Source organism: Scomber scombrus, chromosome 13, assembly GCF_963691925.1.
Source record: "Scomber scombrus chromosome 13, fScoSco1.1, whole genome shotgun sequence".
NCBI classification, from domain to species: domain Eukaryota; kingdom Metazoa; phylum Chordata; class Actinopteri; order Scombriformes; family Scombridae; genus Scomber; species Scomber scombrus.
This window is the reverse complement of record NC_084982.1, coordinates 11,965,554-11,987,978: the sequence shown is the minus strand read 5'-3', so window position 1 is coordinate 11,987,978 and position 22,425 is coordinate 11,965,554. Positions and strand designations below refer to the sequence as shown.

Sequence of the window (22,425 nt, the reverse complement as noted above, 5' to 3'; positions counted from 1 at the left end):
CAATTTTGTTGTACTATCGTACTTGGTAAGATTGTGCAATGACAATAAAGATTTTATCTCTATCTTATGACCTTTCTGCAGTCTAGGATCATAGAATACTGTGTACTGCATTATCTGGTTCCTGTGCATCAAATAGCACATTTAGGACTTTTCATGGTTGCTGTTGTTGCCATCTGATGAATAGTGAGCAGTTAACCATTTCTCGGTAACTTTGTGATTCCAGTTTGTTTGTGACATGGATCTAACTACAATGTACTGTCCTGTATATTATTTTAAAGTTTCAGAAACACTTTGGTGAGTTTAGTGTCAAGCCTTCTCCAGGGTGCTCCTTGGACAGACCTATTAGGTTTTTTAAAATTAAGATATACATTTTTAATTAAAATATAATTTATGTAGCTACCAGAGATGCTTTTTCTCTCATTTCTTCATTAATTTCTGGGACACCTTTAGCCTTGATGCACCTCATTAGTATGAGAAACAATTAGTGTGAAATTGGGCTTCTCTGGCAGTGACGCTTACCACAATGCCACTCATGTTGTCATGATGAACATTTACAACCCAGTACCTAACTCCTGTTCATCTAATCAGCTATGCTGAAGCATCTGTTTAATTATGCCTCCTCCATTAAGCCCTAAACTGTGACCAAAAACTATGCTTGCGGATTGAGAACGGTGCAGCACCATAAACACTGAGCTTCACCCCCGCCCCCACCCCACCCTCCTCTCTCACACCACCCCTTTGAAATGATGTGAATTACACTGCTAAACTGGTGTATTTGAATTTCCACTCAGGCAGATCATCTCTGTAAATCCCTTTAGTCCTAATGTTGCTTTCCTCCCCTCCCTCTTGTTATAAAACCTGAACTCACACAGTACACACACCCTGATGCAAAAACAAGTGAGGAAAAAAACAAACAAACAGGAGGATGCACCAAAGACTTGGTGTAAAAACTGTTATGATGGATAATTACATAAGAACTTCAGAAGCTGTAATTTTGTGAAATATTTAGCTAAAGTGGCATATTGCAACTCTTCTCACAAGACACGTACACAACCTCAGTGACAAATACATTAGGCAATACAAAGGTAATTGATGCTAAATTAAATCTAGAGTCAGTGAAAGAAGAATTTGAAGCTTGAATAAAATGTTTATTAATGTTTGTTAATCCTCACACCTGCAAAGCTCTCAGCAGATCTGACAAATGACTGTGCTCTGAAGGATTAGCCTGCAGCCAATCAACAGCATGTAGGCTGGTAGAAAGAGGAAAAAAAACACACTGTTCAGCCAAGCTCAGCTCAGCTTGGTTCAGTGGTTCAGCTAACTGCACAGCCCAGATTTTTCTGTTAGATTGACAGATTGTTTGGAATTTAAAGCAAATCACACCTACTTTGTATTAGTCATGTTCTTAAATGCAAATGTTACCCTGATTATCTAAAAAGCAGCTGTTTCTAAAATCAATATTGTCTCCATAGAGCATTTGATCTTTTTAAAAATTGAGATACGCCAACAGTCTGAAACTTAACATCAGTGTTATGTGTCCTATATCGCCTAGATAATACTGACCTCTATTGGTGGATATACTGTATGATAACACAGTTTTCACATAAAATACCGATAGGCCTATTTTTCATGGTATCAACCCCAACAAGGTGTAACACATTGACAATTATAAAAGCATTTTTTTTTAAATTAATCTTTTAAGTTATTACAGGGAATACTAGTTAAAATAGTAAGACATTTGTATATGTAATACCTGAACATCATAATAATTGATAGCTGTTAGAGGCCCATTTGGGACCCTTGATACTTTATGACAAATTTGTTTATGAGAACTGCTTGTAAACATGATTTTGACCTGGTGAAACGTTTCAGAAGTCTGCTAAAGGAAATTACACATTTCTTCTGTTTGGACCCCAGCTGTAAAACATAGTTAAAAATTAACTTTATGCTCCGTGTCTGTGGTTGGTGTTGATGGTACTTGATGGTACCATCAACACCATATCTGTTCATTTTTGTGGTTTGTGTCACCTTCATCAGTTGTGCAAGCTCACTTGTTACCAGTTCAGTACTTCTATACATTCTTAAATAAGGTTAGAAGGAAATAAATAATATATTTGAAGAAAATAAGGTTTATGTTGAATTTATTATTTTTATTGTTACATCCCAAAACAGTCTAGCTAAAGTGATAGTAATATAATGTAGAAAAGGTGATCAGCATCAATTAACTATTACTCTTTACAGTCTAACAGCAGTGCTAGATTCCTAAAACCAATTTCCCTCTACAAAACATATGGCTTTTTAATAGCAAGAAGACATGCACACAGTTTATAGTGGAATATTGGCAGGCTAGTTGAGGATTAGTCAACTGAGCACTGCCCCCTCTCCCCCTCCCCACTCCACCACCACCAAGTCGAAATGAGGGCTCTAATCCAAGGTGGATGGGCCATTGGCACCGAAATAGAATTACAATAGTGCTAATTTTTAGCCAGCCCCTATGCAATACTGCCTCCCAGGGAAAAATAAAACTCTGCTGTGTCCGAAATCACTCCCAATTTACTATATAGTGCACTACATTCACCCTCCACCATTTTATTTGAGTGTCCAAATGCTGAGTGTGTGAATATATCCACTTCATAGTGCCCTCAAATATTCCACAAAGGAACGAAAAAAAAGTAGTGTTCATGGTATGTACACTATTTTCTGCTAACAATCCCATTAAAGATGTTAAAAATTTGACTCTGCAGCAGACAGTGATGACACAAAATGACAATGATTAATTAGTGTCTGAGTGTCTTGATTTGCTCCTCACTACTGAGTAAACTATTTAGTGTCTATTTACTTTCACAGATTAATATTCAAATTCAGGAGAGTCATAGCCTTACTGCACAGTTTTATCAATGCTTGCAGCCAAATAAGTGTATGCCGTGTAACATACATTATATATTGTAAAAAGTTAAGTGTTAATGCTGTTGACCAGACTGACCTCAGCAGCTCTTTGTCAGCAGTTTCATGATGTATGATTGGAAGAGATACCAGTCTCCTGGCTTAAGTCTCAGCTCAGTGAAAAACTGCAGTAAATATTTAATAACACCTAGTGGATATTGGATAAACTAATCCCCTGCTGTCGAGAAAATACAGTGAGTTTAGCACAAAATTGAATCAATAAATACCCATATAGGATTCATTTATTATCCCCGTCTAAATTTTCTCCCTCTAGGTGTCAGGTTTTGTAGAAAGTTCGGACCCAAATGCAGAAAGTTCCAAATTCAAGAGTTTTTAATTGAACAGAAAAAGTCAAAAAACAACTCCAACAAAGAATGTCCCGTCAAACGGTGAAAAAACTCAACAAAAATGCAGGCTCTTGGCCACAAAACTGAAACAGGAGAAGAGCTGACAAACTAGAGGGCAGTCCAAAGAGTGGTCTAGAGGCAGGCAAGGGTCAGGTCCAAATAAGCAGTCCAAACAGGCAGATAATCCAAATCGGCAGGCAAAATCCAAAAACCAGGTTCACAGGCAGAGTACAAACAAGCAGGTTGGCAGACAGGCAAAGCAGGTAACAACGGTATATGTGCTCAGAACAAAAGACTGGGACAATCTGACAAACTGGGGCTGACAGAGCACAGAATAAGTAGGCCTAATCATTAGGACTTAACGGAGTACAGGTGAGCACAAAATGGCCGACAATAACCACATGGAAGCATGACAGGTGAGGGCGGAGTCATTACCCAAACAAACAAACAAACAAACAAACAAAAGCACATGGCTGCAACACACAAAATGTCCAGCAAGTGTCAATGAACATGCAAGGATACTGACACTACCCCCCCCTCAACGAACGCCTCTCGGCGTCAAGGCAGGATGGCGTGGGTGTTGCTGGCGAAAGTCTCTAATGAGTGTCTTATCCACAATGTGGCGGGCGGGAACCCACATCCGCTCCTCTGGCCCATACCCTGTCCAGTCAACCAAAAACTGGAGACCACGCCCACGCCGGCGAACATCCATCAGCTTCTCGACAGTGTAGACAGGACCCCCATCAACGAGCCGGGGGGGAGGGCGGGGCACAGCCGGGGGAGACAGAGGACTGTGACAGACAGGTTTGACCCGGGACACATGGAAGGTGGGATGGACTCTGCGAAGTGAGAGGGGCAGGCGCAACCGGACTGCAGATCTGCCCAAGACCCGTTCGATGACATAGGGCCCAATGAAGCGGGGAGCCAGCTTACGTGAGTCCACTCGGAGAGGTAGGTCCTTGGTAGAGAGCCAAACCCTCTGACCGCTCCTGTAGTGGGGGGCCTTGACCCTTCGGCGGTCTGCCAACCGCTTGACCTGGGCACCCGAATGCAACAGAGAGGCTCGAGCACGTCTCCACGTCGCCTTGCATCGCCGGACAAACGCCTGGACAGATGGAACCGATGCCTCAAGTTCCTGGGAAGAAAAGAGAGGTGGTTGGTAGCCAAGGCAACATTGAAAAGGGGAGAGACCCGTAGATGCAACAGGGAGAGAATTGTGGGCATACTCAGCCCATGCCAAATGCCGACTCCAGGATGTGGGATTCTGGGACGCCAGGCACCTAAAAACCCTTTCAAGGTCCTGGTTGGCCCGCTCTGTCTGGCCGTTGGTCTGAGGATGGAATCCTGAAGAGAGGCTGGCGGTGGCTCCAATAAGCCTACAGAACTCCTTCCAAAACGAGGACACAAATTGAGGACCTCGGTCAGACACCATGTCAAAAGGCATTCCATGGATCCTAAAGACATGGTTAACCATGAGAGAAGCTGTCTCCTTGGCAGAAGGGAGTTTAGGCAGAGGGACAAAGTGCACACACTTGGAGAACCGATCAACAATAGTCAGGACAGCAGAGTTACCATCAGAAGGCGGGAGGCCAGTCACAAAATCCAAGGCTATGTGGGACCATGGTCGTCTGGGTACCGGGAGCGGCTGGAGGAGTCCGACAGGTGGCTGATTTGAGCTCTTGTTTTGGGCGCAAATCTGACAGGCAGCGATGAAGGCTTGGACATCTGCAACCATTCGGGGCCACCAAAACTGTTGACGGAGAAATGCCATAGTCCTCCTAACCCCGGCATGGCAGGTCAGTCGGGAGCAGTGACCCCACTCCAAAACCTGAGGACGGACAGAACTGGGGACAAACAGGCGGTTAGGGGGGCAACCAGCTGGGCAAGCCTCCTGTTGCTGGGCACTGCGAACCACAGAGACTATATCCCAAGAAACTGCACCCACTAAACAGTGAGAAGGCAAAATGGTGTTAGGGGCAGGAGCAGCATCTGGAGCACTAAACTGTCGAGAAAGAGAGTCAGGTTTAGCATTCTTGGACCCAGGACGGAAAGACAAGGTAAAATTGAACCGACTAAAAAAAAGAGACCACCTGGCCTGGCGTGCGTTGAGTCGTTTGGCAGACTTCAAATACTCCAGGTTCCTATGGTCCGTCCACACAAGAAAAGGAACCTCAGCGCCCTCTAGCCAATGACGCCACTCCTCCAGAGCGAGTTTGACTGCCAGAAGTTCCCGGTCCCCGACATCGTAGTTTCTCTCAGCAGGCGTTAACTTGTGGGAGAAAAAGGCACATGGGTGCAGCTTATTGTCCTCCTTGGACCTCTGGGACAGGACAGCTCCAGCCCCTACCTCAGAGGCATCCACCTCAACAATGAACTGACACGAAGGATCTGGCATAACCAGAATGGGAGAAGAGGTGAAACGCTTCTTCAGTTGTTGGAACGCCTTCTCCGCCACTTCCGACCAGAAAAACCTGACAGAGGAGGATGTCAGAGCAGTTAGAGGAGAGGCAAGAGAACTATAGTTACGAATGAACCGTCTGTAAAAATTTGCAAAACCCAGAAACTTCTGCAGATCCTTGCGGGACTGAGGGGTAGGCCAATCAATGACTGCCTTGATCTTAGAGGAGTCCATCCCAACACCACCTTCAGAGACGACAAAGCCCAAAAACGATGTGGAGCGTTGATGGAACTCACATTTCTCAGCCTTTACATAAAGTTGGTTCTCTAGTAACCGCTGAAGAACTAACCGGACATGATGGACATGGTCACGAAGGGACTTGGAAAAAATCAGAATATCGTCCAAATAAACAAAAACTAATTTGTTTACCATATCCCGCAGTACATCATTGACCAAAGTCTGGAACACAGCTGGGGCGTTGGTCAGTCCAAACGGCATTACAAGGTACTCGTAGTGCCCTGTGGGTGTATTAAATGCCGTCTTCCACTCATCTCCCTCCCTGATTCTCACCAAATGATAGGCATTACGAAGGTCCAATTTAGAAAACACTGTGGCACCCTGTAACAGTTCAAAGGCTGAGGACATCAAGGGAAGAGGATATCTGTTCTTAACCGTAATATCATTGAGGCCCCGGTAATCAATGCAAGGTCTTAATGATCTATCCTTCTTGCCCACAAAGAAAAACCCTGCCCCTGCTGGAGAGGACGAGGGACGGATAATACCTGCTGCTAGGGAGTCCTCAATATACTTGTTCATGGCCATTCTCTCAGGGGGCGCCAGAGAGTACAGACGACCTCGAGGCGGACAAGCTCCAGGAAGCAACTCTATAGAGCAATCATATGGACGATGAGGTGGTAGAGAAGTTGCCCTGGACTTGCTGAAGACGGGTCTCAGGTCTAGGTATTCCTCCGGAACTCTTGACAGGTCTGGAAACTCCTCAGGTAGCTCAGGAAAAACAGGGAACCGGTTAAGGGCAGACCTCAGACACTGGGAATGACAGAATGGGCTCCAGCCCAAAATAGAATTCTTCTCCCAATCAATGTGCGGGTTGTGTTTGACTAACCAAGGGTGACCAAGAACTATGGGAATCTGTGGTGAATCAATAACATAAAGAGCAATCTCCTCAGTGTGATTACCAGAGAGCATCAAACTCACCGGGGATGAGATATGGGTTACCTTGGCGAAACAGGTCCCGTTTAGCGCTGAGGCAGTCAATGGCACTTGCAGGGTGGTTACTGGAACTCCCCATCTGGTGGCCAGTGATACGTCAATGAAGCTCTCCTCAGCTCCAGAGTCAATGAGGACGGAGGTGGTGTGATGATGGCTCCTCCACATCACAGTTGCTTGCAGAACAGTGCGAAGGGATGGGGAGATCCTTGAGGGAATTGCGCTCACCAGTACTCCCCGCCTCACTGGTGAGCATTGTCTTTTACAGGACAGGTTGAAACAAAATGGCCACGCTGACCACAGTACAGACAGGCACGAGACTCCAGCCTTCGCTGTCTCTCAGCTGGTGAAAGACTAGTCCGGTCTATCTTCATTGGCTCTGGAGGAGCCGGAGTGGACGACCTTGATCCCCCCTCAAGGACCTGAAGAGGAGAACTGGACCCTCGACGAAGCTCAGTCCGCTGAGAACTACTGGTTGTCTTCAACCGATGAAGCTGACCTAGCCGAGTGTCCACACGGATAGCCACATCCACCAAGCCATCAAAAGATGAAGGCAAATCGCGGGGAATGAGTTCATCCTTAATCCCTTCAGAAAGTCCATTGAAAAACGTATCATACAGAGCTTCCAGGTTCCAACCAGTAGAGGACGCCAGAGTCCGGAATTCTATTGCAAAGTCGGACACTGACCTGCGGCCTTGACGGAGGTTAAGGATCTCACGAGCAGCCTCCCTTCCCTGTTTAGAGCGATCGAAGACCTTCTTCATTTCACCAGTGAATTGAGTGAAGTCATCCTGGATCGCCACCTGGTTGCTCCAGATGGCCGTTCCCCACTCACGAGCTCTTCCAGACAACTGGGTGATGACGTAGGCAACCTTAGAACGATCGGAAGGAAAAGTCAATGGCTGTAGTCCAAAAATCAGCTCACACTGAGCTAGGAATGACTGACAGGATCCTGGATCTCCTGAGTAAGTCTCAGGTGGAGGCAGGCGAGGTTCTCGGGCTGGAGCAGCTGGAGGAGGTGGTACTGAGGAGGCTAACTGGAGCTGTTGCACCCTAGCAGCAAGGTCAGTCACACTTGCTGTAGCTGCCTCCAACGTCCTGGAAACAAACTCAATTTGTTTCCCCAGCGTTGCTCCATGCCAATCAAGAACCGTACTTATTTCTGCTGGGTCCATTATCTGGTCAGATTGTAATGTCAGGTTTTGTAGAAAGTTCGGACCCAAATGCAGGAAGTTCCAAATTCAAGAGTTTTTAATTGAACAGAAAAAGTCAAAAAACAACTCCAACAAAGAATGTCCCGTCAAACGGTGAAAAAACTCAACAAAAATGCAGGCTCTTGGCCACAAAACTGAAACAGGAGAAGAGCTGACAAACTAGAGGGCAGTCCAAAGAGTGGTCTAGAGGCAGGCAAGGGTCAGGTCCAAATAAGCAGTCCAAACAGGCAGATAATCCAAATCGGCAGGCAAAATCCAAAAACCAGGTTCACAGGCAGAGTACAAACAAGCAGGTTGGCAGACAGGCAAAGAAGGTAACAACGGTAAATGTGCTCAGAACAAAAGACTGGGACAATCTGACAAACTGGGGCTGACAGAGCACAGAATAAGTAGGCCTAATCATTAGGACTTAACGGAGTACAGGTGAGCACAAAATGGCCGACAATAACCACATGGAAGCATGACAGGTGAGGGCGGAGTCATTACCCAAACAAACAAACAAACAAAAGCACATGGCTGCAACACACAAAATGTCCAGCAAGTGTCAATGAACATGCAAGGATACTGACACTAGGTCTACTTTTATACTGTTGGAGTAATGCCAATTTACACTCACACATCTAATATGCTCATACTGCCATCCCATGGTTTTAAGTGGAACCACATACACTATGTTACTGTGCTTTTTTACATATAAAATAATTTGTTTTTTAAGCATCACATTATTGAAGGCTTTAACATTGTAGATTTATACTCTGTATTACTGTTGTCAAGATTATTTAATGATGCATCATTTTTAAAAGTGTATTTTTTTTTACAGAGTTAAAGAAACCCAATCCCGGGCACTGCAAAGCTACTATTAAAAGTGGTGTGGTATTTAAACAAAATAACTGAACTGAAACTGAACCAACAAAGTACACTAGACCTCAGACAAAAAAAGACTCACACCTTGGCACTTTGTTCAAAGGGGCACACACCATTTTCACACATGAAGATTAGCTAACATGAGGAGTACCGCTTAGCCTGTGAAAACTATACGTAACACTTTCTGTGACTGTGGAGGGGGTTTTCTAAAGTCATCAGATTGAAATCAGCTTGATCTTGGAGCTTACACATTTTTAATATAAAGTCTCTGAAAGAGATTTTCATTTAAAGGCATTTAAGAAAGGAAGTCTTTTGAAGAGAAGCTATCAAGATGCATTATATAGCAGGAAGTGTAGAATATAGGATTTGGGTCTTGACCCATGCTAGGGACTAAAAGTCTGCCATCGCAAAATCATTTTGGCTTCCAAGATTGAAAAAGCATATCAGTGCTACACAAAATAAATAAAATATTGAATACATTTGACATTTTATGTTCTCAACAAGAGTATAAATTATGTGATAAAATAATTCATTCAATTCATTCAAACATGTTACCTATTTCTCAACCTATGTTATACTGAAAAGTGGATGATTTCTTTAAAAGTTTAAATGTTTCTGGTGCTCAAGAGGCTGACAACATACATTACCTTTGGGTTAGGGTTATGGTTAGGGTTAGGGTTAGGGTTAGGATTAGGGTTAGGGTTAGGGTTGAACGTGACACCACCGGTATCCACAGTGCTTCATTGGGAATCTTTTAAGCTGCTTTCAGCGAATAAGATGGCTAGCACTAGCATCTCTGAAGGTATGATTGCTCTTTGTGTCATCATGGATTGTAAAGACAAAACTAAAAACAGTTTAGTAAGACATTATTTTAAATGGAAACCAGTGACTGACAGGTGAAGATGAAGCTCTGTTAACATAGTGTTTACAAATGATGAACGGTGTGTCAGAGAGTTTTTGATCTGACGCATCAGTCAAGACCTTCTGGTGTTCAACAACTTTCCAGTTATTGTTTAAAGTTAGCTACTGTCTAGATGCTCACTCAGTCCATTTTCACACAAGTAAATCACATCTTATAACCATGTAATCACATTCACCCTTCCATTATTAGTTTATGCTACATCTCTTGTTTCTATTCTTAAATAAGTTAAATTGCCAGAAGATATTTTTTCTTCTCTATGTAACAGTTTTTTTTGTTGACATTATTGTTATATTATGATTTTGCATACAAAAATGGAACAATGTCACATCATACAGAAACACAACAGAGGAACAGATTATATGTCTGTATTTATTTTCATCAGAACACAATTTTAATCATTGTAGCAGTAGTTTTCATACTTTTCGAAAAGATCATGACTTGTGAGACTGTTTTATAAATCATTTCATCAAAGTTGTTTGTAAAAAAATTAAAGAAGTTACTTGAACTAAAGCATCTATAATATTACAATATACTGGTAGTATAATAGTAATCATAATAATCATAATCGCAATGATACTTCTATATGCCTTTGAACCATTTTCATTTCTAAAATCAAATCTGTCGCTTTCACACACACAGAAACACAACCTTTTACAATAAGGTTGCGAAGCTGAGGACAAGTCTATTGGTTAAACCTTACCACATTCTCTTTTAACATCAATGATTTCAGATGCTCAAAATAAAAAAGAAAAAAAAAAGAAGTAGAAGAAGTAGAAGAAAAAAGTAACATGACATTAACTCAAAATACACAAGGAAACCTGGACGCAAAGACATAAATTGTTCAGCATACTAGGGAACGTATTTACAACCAAAAAAGGAATGGGCTTCTGCATAGATCCACAGGATAGAGAACGGAACTATTGTGAAAACAGAGAGAGGCTGAAAGGGAGTGAAAGGGGTCAATATTTGTGTACATACCATTTGGTGGTGGGTGCATAGGGGTTGGGGGCAAGTGGTATACATACTCTATATGTGCAGGGGCAAACAACAAAATTAGTCTTTGTAGGTTGGTGTGTAATGGAATGTGACAGACCAAACCCTACATCTGCTACAGACCATTGTCGGAGATCTAGATTAAATCTATAGGACAATTTATTCTCAATATAATGCAGTAAAAAAATCTAAACACACAAAAAAAAAACAGCAGAGTAATTGTTGCATGCATGCCTGCATTACCAATGAAAATCAAATTAGAGCTTAACATCGATCGAATCTAATTCTATTATTGTTATTGTTTGGAAGAAACCTTGCACACAAAAATGTACATCCTTGGTGCAATATTGTCTGAAGGGGTGTGAAGACCAACACATACGTATGCAGAGCATTCACACCCATGCAACCACAGTGAGAACACATCAGACCTGACATAACCTCTGCATGACTTGGGAATGCAGGTTTTGTTGGATGAGCACATGACCAGTGGTTGACTTGTGATGATTTGTTACATCCCAGCACAACCACTGACATGATAGGCAGGATGAAATCACATGTATGTCTTCAAGAGATCCCTTACATGTGCTTGTGGCAAGGTTTGCCTGATGCTCGTGAGTTGCAATCCAAATATTGCTAACATGGCACATTTCTATGACACTGATGGATCCTATATTACTACTGAAGCCCAGTTGTTTCAGCATGAAATGCACTGTGTAATAGCAGATTTTGAATCAGGTTTATTTTCTCAATACGAGGTATACTTTGGCACCGGTTTGAGGTCATTATCCACTTAATTTACCCTGACCTTCTCTGACATCTTCTATCGTATGTGGAGGAGGAGGGGGGTGTCCCTATGGGTCACAGGACAACAGGCCCAAGGTTGTGGCAATGCTAACGAGCTCTCCAGAGACTACACAGCAATTAGTGACACACACACACACACACACACACACACACACACACACACACACACACACACATCTATGTATATGCACGTACTGCGTGATGATCACATATGGCAGCACACGTTCACCCACAGAGTTCTGCCTTCCTGATTGCTGTGTGACTTGTATCTGTCAGTCCTTGTGTGGTAGGTGTTCAGCAGCAGTAGCAATATAAAAAGAATACAAATATCACCATCTACTGGTTGACAGAAGAATAGCAGCTTTTTTTCTATCATTGAGTCATCCATGATGGGCATGGGAGTGCTGTGCTGAATGACAATGAGTAGTTATGTATTTTATGCAAGGAATGATGGGAAGGGTCTAAACATCAGGTGTCAAAATAGGCTAATATTCTTGTCGTATAGACATGGTCTGAATAATAATGTTTTTTAAAATCCTCATATAAGCTGTGTTGTACAATGGTTGACATCAGATATTGGATTGGACATCTCGTTTAAGTGATCAGCATACTTGAGAGTGGGGGGAAAAAATGCATTCAGCATCATCTGGTTGTCTTCGAATACCTGATCTGCCAGCCAAGTTCATCAAGGAGACAAAGGAAAATCTACAAACTGAAGAAGAAGTCAGCCCTTAAGGTCACACCATTCCTTTCTGTTCACACGCTGGTCAACATTTATAAAAATAAATGCAAATGTCAGCTGACTTAACAAATATCAGGTTATTCTTACAAAGACAATGACACACTCCTCTCTCTGGTTTTGTTTCTGTTCCTGCTCTCCAGTAACAGCCAGTGAGATGCCTCTGTGCTGCAGGTGTATGAGTGAAAACAGGTAATAAATCATGTTTTATCCTCTGTCTGCTTTCAATTTTGATGTACATGTGTTTCAGTGTGTTGATGATAATGTTTGTACTGTATATCTTAATAAGCCCTTTACTTAATGAGACATTAGTTTGATGCTTTGAGGAGAAAACTACAAGACAGTGGGCATGCTTCAGGAGCTGATTTGGGAACAGATGTGGTGCTTACAGGGAGTGGGGCTGAGGACACATGCAGTTAATGAGAACAACTACACATTTTGATTCAATGGAAACCAACAGTTTTAAACGTACAGTCCCAGTGTTGGTGAGATGTCGATGTCATTCTACTGTATGGCCATGGAATGGGATTATAATATAATATATCTATTAGTTGGTCAGTGTATTTTCCTTCACACTACTACAGGTAGCATGCTAGCTTTCCTAGTGACATGTTGACATTTTATCTTCATCATAACCGCAAGGGGATTGCAGTTAACAAAGAATAAAAGGTCCTTAAAGGTAACATCCAGTCATCTTGTTTCCTGTGAATAAAGGGGCCTGAGATTAAAATTACACCACTGATATAGATTTCAGTTTTGGTTCAGGTGCAATCCGAAAATCAAGTTTTCAGGTAGTGGTCATAAAATAGAATAAAGTTATTTATATTCGAACTGCTGTCATATTAGATTATAAATCCACCGAGGGGACAAGGAAAATAATCAAGGTTGTTGAGGCAGAGGAGACAGCACTGTTATTTTCATGTTGCAGGCATTATCTTGACTGGACAGTACCTTTAAAATCTAAAAAAATATATATAAAGGTAAGCGTTTATATCTGGAGCATCAGGGATAAATACATGTATATCAATCCAGTGTTAAAATCCCAATGTCAGCTAAGTTTTCTTAGCCATGTGACTGAAAAGCAACCAGAATCTGAATGGGATTTTGGTTAAATGCCTTCCATAACATCTTTGGTTAAGACAGGTTTAAGACAAATTCATGTTTTGTTCTGTGAGATAAAATTATCCTATGTATGTTTTATGGTGTGACAATGCTGAGGTTAAGGTCTGGTTAGGTTTAGGCACAAAAACTACTTGGTTAGTGTTAGGGGAAAATCATGGTTTGGATTAAAATGATCATTTAAAATGTTGTAAGGCAACCTTTGTCATCACAGCAACAGTAACCACCATGTTATAGTTTTTAAAAACGTGTCCTGACTTGCAGTTAAAAAAAAAGGAAACATCAGTCTCCTACTGATAAATACAATTTTTACCAATCTTTTTTTGCCATCTAACTAACTATCTAGTGATCCGCCCAACACCCATCCTCCTAATAAGGAAGTAATCTTGTATAACTGCATCACTTCCCTGGATAAATTACTGGATTGATTATTATGGCCCCTAGATGGCGTCGGTCATGTCTGTTGCTTTTGCCTTTTTGAAATTACTTCCGATTGTGTTGTTTTCTTGGGAGAACAGGTTCTGTGTCTGTTACCCTGGTTGATTGTTATTCCAGGCATAACATTTTATCAAGTTAAGTAGCATCTAAAATAATTTAGCCCCAGGCAGTATGTTTAGCAAAAGCTTTCTTTGGGTTATTTGGCATCATGCTTCTGCCTCATCTTTCTGTGAATCTGCATTTAGAGCAGCTTAACTTAATGAGATCTAATGCTTCAGAATATTTAAACCACAATCATTCTGCACAATATTTGCAGCTTTGTCATAATGATTTTTAAAAATGTGTTAGTTTGTTCAATTCAATTTACTACAAATTGGGTGTTATTAATGTAGTTTTGGCTACCAGTTCTATTGGTTATAATAACACTGTAGTCAAGTACTGAGATCTGGGAACATGGTGACATCACTACAACAAAGTCCAAAGGGACAAGAAACACAAGGAATTAGACAATCAGAAAGGTTTTAAACAAGCTAACAGTCTATCAATCTGGTCATATTATCTAAACCACTGTCTTTGGTGTAAAAACTGAAAGTGAGTGGACCTGAAATGTTCCTAATAACCCTTCATTGCTCGTGCAATTGTGACAGGCTTCATGTTATCTTGGGGTTTATTTAAAACCTGTGTGATTGTCTTACTGCTTGTGTTTCATTGCCCAGTCTGACTTAATTTTTAGCAATGTAGCCGCATTTTCACAGAGCAGTAAACTTGGTGTACAATGTAATTATTTGTTACTGTAGTAATGATGGTCAAAAAACTATGAAAATAAGGCTAAACTGGATTTGTCGTCTAAGTTTAGTTTAGCCAGATTTTTACTGATGCTAATTATATAAACACTATACTTGAAAAAACAGTGTTAGTTGAATATTATCTCATAAAACAAAGTCAGTGAAACCTGTAAAACCTGTGTTAACACGGTGCTTAATGTGGGCATCAGTCCAAAACCACATTCAAAACCCAGTGATGCTTTTACGGGAATGTGACCAACAAACCAGCATGGCGGAGCTGAATAACATCTGGGGGTGCTTCCATAAAAACATCATTGTTGCACCAGTCGAGTAGGTAGACTTTTAGGGTACATATCAGCAACACACATTCATTTTCTCACACATACATACATAAGTACACACGTGTGTAAAGACACGCATACACACACACACACACACACACACACACACACACACACACACACACACACACACATACACACACACACACACACACACACACACAAATAGTAAATCTAGATACACAAATCATCTCACACACACACAAACTTGCAGCTAATTTTTTTTTACACATTATCTGTCTTATTCAGAGAACACATTTTCTTCCTGTATGAGAGACCAGAAACAAACACAAAGGATGAGCATTAGAAAGAGAATATGATTGTGTTATTCCATAGTCAGCCAGTGCAACAGAAACCAATAATTGGAACACAGTGTAAAAAAGCGTAGTGAGAGAAACTCAGCCATGAGGAAGCTGACCTTCCCACTCAACAAAGGCTGTGGCATTGTCCCCTTTTCCTACCTAAGGGACTGGTTGAGTCCCTTAGTATGTCTGTCTGTTTACTTATTTATTTGTTTTTGATTGATTTGTGTGTCTTTCGTCTCAAAGCGTCCTGCATTTTCCATTTGCCAGAAAGTGTTGCAGAATGTCCACAGGCACACAGCTCCAGCCGTTCGCACAAACTGAGGCTGTATTTTTCCACTTCGGTTGCCATGGTGAGGGAATCCCCCACCTCAACAACCTCACCTCCTCCTGGCAGCTCTATCACTCGTCGTTGGCAGGGCTCTCCTCCAGAGGCGCGATAGCAGGGAGGCCCAGTCCTGTTGCATTGTGGGATGCAGTGAGGCTGGCAACAGTGTGTAGGAGGACGAGGACAAGCAGGCAGAGTTTGAGCCGGCTGTTACACAGTCTGCAGGCTGCCGAGGAGCTGAGGGAGGTCCGGTGCTGGCATGGCGGGTGAGTTCTTTTCAGGGTCCCCAAGGAACGGTTGTCCACTTTTAAGTCCCACCGTACATCACAGCACTCTGCATCTGGGTTCACACCTGATGGATAGTCCTCCAGCAACCCTGAGGGTGGAGATATAAACAGTTAGAGATGCACAGTGACTATTAAGCTCACACTTTATTGTGCACAGCATTCAGTATAGTTCCCTCCTGTCACAACAAGGGCATTGCTGCCTTTTCAGCTTCCTACACCAGCAGTGCTTTGACAATAAAAGATTTAAAAGTCAATAACATCAAGTGATATCTATAAGAATGAATTCCAAAATAACAAAGTGAAGCATGTCACTGCCACAGTGCAGAGATATTTTCATTGGGAGCTGGTGGAGACAAAACATGGCTAAATGGAAAATAAATATGGCACTTACATATGTCAGGTGGCCATAAAACATGACTCATGATTATTAATGTTGCTCCATATCTGCTAACACATTCCTATATCCACTTTAGAAGGTCATGATATGGGAATGATGTATTTTCAGCTTTTGTGCTAACCCCAAATGGTCCAAAAAGCTATTATTGTTACTTTAAAATATTTTACTGATTAAAATATGTTTTAATTAATAATAATAGTAATAGTAACAATCCAATAGTGTCATAATCATTCTAACAGAATGTTAAAAACTAAAATAAAAATGTTTACTTGGTGTGCTGGTGTGCTGGTGTGTTTAACAGTTTTATGAATCCCTTGGAAAGTTTGTACCTCAGTTCCATTTTGCTCAGTGAAACTTGCAGCTTTTTTGCATTTGTTTGTATTTTCTTTCTTTGCAGCAAATTTCTTTATGCTACAAATCTTGTCAAGGGTGACTAATATGTTGAGCTGTCTTGGTTATTGTAGAAAAGGGTGTATTAAATGTATGAACACACATGCAATGCTGCATCCTTCACTTCAACATCTACTATCTCTTTTCTATTCTGCTCGGCAAACCTTGCATTTTCAACTAGACCAATAGACTACAGTTCATCAAGACAGGGACTAGAATCACAACTAGCTGACCAACACACCCTCCACAGACATCATAAGCAAAGGGATTTTGTCATAGCCAGTGTGCACAATGATGTGAGAAGTGAACTTTGAAAAAGTTTCTGCCCACTCAGTACAGTTTGACTGTCAACAGCTTAACTGTGACAAGAGGAAACATGTAATTATGGCAGGTTTATGACAAACTCTGAATTGACAGCAACTATGTTTAAATAGCTGTTGGTGAAATACACACATACACTTACTGTACATATAGAGAAATAACCCAAGGAACTGCAATAACTGTTGTCATCTGACTCACTTACTTTAAATATGCCCCAAATTTTTGCTCAGTGCTTCCCAAATCAGCTTGCTTTCAAAGAACAGAATGGATTGTCATATGGTGAGACCTTTATATTGAGAGAGACCAACATAAAAACAAGTTTCCTACTAGTGACTAGCTGAAGCCTGACATAGTTTATTCCTCTGTGCCATAAACCTTCATAATTGTCTAAAAACGTACCCACATACACCATCCTGCTGATGTGAACACTCACTAAAACACCAAATATGTATTAATGTATAAGTATGCAAAAGTAAGTAATATTTAAAAATTGATGGGGACATCAGAAACTACTTAGAGATAGATTAACACTGTGTGTTTGGGTCTTTTCTTTGGTCTTGACATATATTAATAACAAAAACATTATTGTGTTATCATGTAATCTTAATGAGTGACAAAATATTATTTTCCGGACACTGTACATGACTGTTACCTGTCAATGATCCATATGCCCACCAGAGGGCAACATTAGCATGTTATTTACTGTAAGTGCTGTGTGCCTATATGAATTATGTTCAGGGAGGAAAAAAAATTCTGTCCTAACAATCACACTGTGTGGTACTCATCTCCTATTTACTGTATGTAGTATGTGGGGATTTAAATCTGGTCCCAACAATTTCAACAATCGTTTATTAAGAATTCAGATTTGTAGGTGTTTGTGTGTGTGTGTGTGTGTGTGTGTGTGTGTGTGTGTGTGTGTGTGTGTGTGTGTGTGTGTGTGTGTGTGTGTGTGTGCACCACATCCACTACCCCTGGCCCACAGAGAGCTATGCGCTGTTCAGCATACAGACTTTTGTCACAGTGCTCCATTGTGCAGGTGCTTCTGCTGTGAATAATTGGCAACAATTGTTGTTCTGGTGTATCGCCCTGTTAGTCTGCTGATTAGACAGAACATCCTGTAACTGTAGAGTCACAAGTGTTCGCTGTGTGGTGGTTGAACAAGATATAAAGCTCCTGCAATGTACCTCACGCAATGGACTGTACAATAAGTTACTCAGACTAGTAGCTCGACAGTAAACTGGGTGGGTGGAAGCAAAAGAGGTCAGAGAAGCTTGCTACTTGTAGGATTGAATCCCAGGATTTGGGGAAGTAATGCTCTTTTATCCCTCAAATAGTCAACAAAGTACTTCAGCCCAACCACTCAGTGCCTACTGGTTGGGTACTAATGCAGCGCTGACTTTAATCTTTAATAGAGGAGTAAAAGAAAACAAACATAGGAGATAAAAACAACATGTAAGATGGGTTTTGGTACCTGTGCATATAAAACTGGGGCTGCCTCCGTGAATGAGATCATCATTGTCGGGCAGGACGAAGGGGCACCGCTGCTGCACCTCCAGGCAGTACTGACCACAGGGGATTCGCTTAGTGCAGTGCATCTGGGTGGTCTGGAAGTACTGAGAACACAGCCAGGGCTTATAAACCATCTAGGAGGGAGACAGAGAGGTGAGGGCAAGGGAATAAGAGAGATGGAGGGGGTGCAGAGAGAAGATATTGATGAATTAAGGAAGATTGCATTGGTTAATACACATCCACACACTCACAGGTTCGTGCATCATCCATGACCTCTACAGCTATTGATTCTCCGGTTCTGAGCAGATATCCTGGCGATCCAGATATCCACTGTTTAATGAATGTGACTGTTGCTGGGCAGTCATCACTTTGTGTGTCAATATATTACACAATCTCCTCTTGAGAAAGCATCACTGTGTACATTACATATCAGTGTTTTCAGTGGTGGAATACACAATGTATTACACAACCTCTTCTTAAGAAAAGTATCACTGTGTATGTTACATTTTTTATGTTTTCAGTGGTGTAATACATAACTTGTCTTTCACTACTTCAGTTTGTGTAAACCTGAGTGCATCAGAGCACCTGCAGTTTGTTTTAAACAATTCATACAGTAATCTAGATAGAGTGAGACAGATAGAGATCTAAGTACTCCCACCATCAACAATACTAACAAAAGATTATAACTTCTAATCGGTTATGTTTGTAAATAGATAGAAAAACTATAATATCATATCATCTATAATAATCAGTTACAAGAAAACAAAAGCTACTTTATAATTTAATTAACTTGACAAATTTATGTAGTCAAAAATATACACTGGAGATTCAATTAAAAAACAATAAAAATGAAATTAGTGAAGATGAGGATAACTTTTTCAAAAAAGCACAACTATATGCCTGAAATGCAACAGATGTGACTGTTTAAAGTGCACCCAAACAACCCATGGGTTGAGAGGATTCATCATATTGTAAAGAAGATGAAAGACAGTCAACAATGTTCCACAGTAATACTGAACTCATATTTTGCATGCTCGCTTTCCCCCTAATATAACCTACCGCACGTCACTTCCAGTACATGCATCCATCGTTTTCTGTGAATATCTGCATGACTCAGTCAATACAATGAAAGGTACTATACGAAGAGGCGATTACAGTGTGCAAATATATCTAATGGCAATAAGTGAAAAAAGCATAGCAGGAAATAGTTTAAAATTGGGGTTTGATACACTGTAATAAAAATCCTAATGATTAAAACTAATAACAGTATTCAAACTATCCAAATTAAAACAGAAGTGTAGCACCATCATCAAAATACAGGAATGACATGTACAATACTTAACTGACTGACACCTCTTTTAATATGGTAGACAACGATTTAAGTTATTATGCTGTAGGTTTGTTTACATAACTGTTGTCTGTTAACACAGCAGGAAAACAGGCTCATGTTTTCAAATATGTGGTAATTTATTTTGTTTTTTTCTCACCTATTTTCTCAACTCTACCAGTGCACAAGTGGGGACAAATGATTTACTTAGCACCTTGTTTATCTTTTCTCATGCGATAAGGTGGTTGCCTCATTGTGTGGTATTATCACCTGCAGCAATTAGCTGGTATTTACCCCAAGGACTGCAGGGCAAGCTAGCACCTGCTATGAGACAATCATTATGCCTAGAAACAGGGCCCCAAACCATAGATCATATCAGTCCTACATGTAGATATGCTTACATGTTGCTATAATGTGTGTGTGTGTGTGTGTGTGTGTGTGTGTGTGTGTGTGTGTGTGTGTGTGTGTGTGTGTGTGTGTGTGTGTGTGTGTGTGTGTGTGTGTGTGTGTGTGTGTGTGTGTGTGTGTGTGTGTTTTTCGCTTTATAATGCATATTTCAGGCCCTTATGTCCTGTGTTAGTAATGGTCCCTCTAATAAGTCATATTATATTTCATAATATAAATATTTCTGTCAAACAACATACTGTAACTTCTGGGCTGCATTATCTGTCATGTATTTTGTAGATTTAGCAGCATCAGGATATGCATGACTGATCATGTAAACATACAGACAGTCTACACACATACAATAAATTGCCATGTGTTAATAATTACATTTCCAGTTGAAGATAAGACGCTACCACACACACATATGCACCCACACATTGCCCTTCTCTCTAATCTGCTATCACTGTGTGAATGCCAGAAGAAAATGTGGTCACATCACTCCGTGTCACATCTTCTCATGTACACATTAAGCTAATATTTCAAAATCATTGCCTCTGTGTGTGCACGGATATGTATCTGTGTTTGAATAAGACTTTACAAGTATATTAGAGAGTACATGGTCTTCTTTTACATTTTGCTTGTGCAACACATTTTACATTTCACCTCCTCCTGTTCCTGGTGTTTGGACAACTGTTCTTCCTGTAGCTGTCAGCATGGGGAGATAAAGACAAACCGGGCGTAACGCTGGGTTTTCTCTCATTCAGCAATGTATCACATTACATTAACGATGTCTGTGGCAATGAGCCTCAGGAAGTGTCTGTTTTGGTATGTCTCTGACGTTTCTCCTACTCGGCAGAATCTCATAAAACAAAGTTAAAGTCAAGGTCTGTCTGATCATTTGTGCCAAGGCTCAGACATGAATCAAGGAATCAAAAGCTGAATTATCAATAACACCACAACTAAAGTGATTATCTCTGGACACAGCTTAAAGCAACCTCTTAGCTATGACTCAATCAACATTTTAGGTCACTGCTTTGTAATCGTACAATAAGTTAGAGGCAGGTGACACTCGAGACTGCAACAAAAAAGAGCAATTTGGCCTCAGAGGCCAACAGAACATCTGTTTGAAATGCAACAGATGTGGTGTAAAAAAACATGGTTCTTTTTGGCGCTTTGCCACAAAGTCATGAAGCCCACTGCTGCTGCTGCATGCAAGATAGCTGCTCCCTCAACCATCAGTCTGCTGCGGATGCATGATTCCTAATTTATCATCCCGCTGTCATATCTCAGAGATGGAGAGAGAAACAGCGAGTGAACGAGATAGAGAGAGGAGTGGCATGATGGAGATGGTGCTAGGATGGACTCTTTCTCTCATTTATATCTGGTGTGTTCTCCTAACTCCTGTGGGGACAGAGTAAAATACTGTCTTCTCCTCAAACACCAACTCTGTGAGCTAGAGGTCAGCCAGCTGGCTCTCACATTTTTTTTGTCCTTTCTCTGTCACCTTTCATTTCCTTTTACATCTCTCCCTCTTAATTCTTGTCACTGTCTCATCTCACACACTAAATGAGATGAGGCACATATTTGTTTTTTTCTTTACATTCTCAGACAAAAGCACACAAAAACCCACAAAATGTATTATCTGAAGTAAATAATATTGGATTTCCACAACACTAATTCTTTACTCTAGTTATGTATATATCAAGGACATTCCACAATAATCTAAAGAGGCATGTTCATCACTCTTGTTTTAACAGAAATACTATTCTCACAATATGATCACATCTACTTTGCTGTTTATTCAATCACTGTTAAGGTACTGTCAATGAAAGTCAACACTTGTAGATTGTTTACATTAAAAAGCATGCCAGGAAAGGAAGGGATTATGTCCATTGATTTGCTGGCAGGCCTTTAATGTCAAACATCTATGCAGGAGATGCTGAGGTTAATTGACACTGATTGAAAATATCTCAATTAAGAGTTCAACCAAGTGGAATAAACAGTATTTCTATTAAAAATAGTAACACGGCAGCAGTTGTACTG

At 41.0% G+C, this 22,425-nt stretch overlaps 1 protein-coding gene across 1 annotated transcript in view; it reads right to left on the bottom strand.

Moving 5' to 3' along the window:
• Nucleotides 1–15,838: 15,838 nt before the first annotated feature.
• The window catches only part of LOC133993224 (NALCN channel auxiliary factor 1), an 83,274-nt gene continuing 76,687 nt past the window's right edge, over nucleotides 15,839–22,425 (bottom strand). The window contains exons 2-3 of the mRNA XM_062432115.1: nucleotides 18,631–18,802; nucleotides 15,839–16,140 (exon numbers count right to left, since the gene is read on the bottom strand). Coding sequence (XP_062288099.1) covers nucleotides 15,839–16,140; nucleotides 18,631–18,802 — 474 coding nt within the window. The remainder of the gene's footprint in view (nucleotides 16,141–18,630; nucleotides 18,803–22,425) is intronic.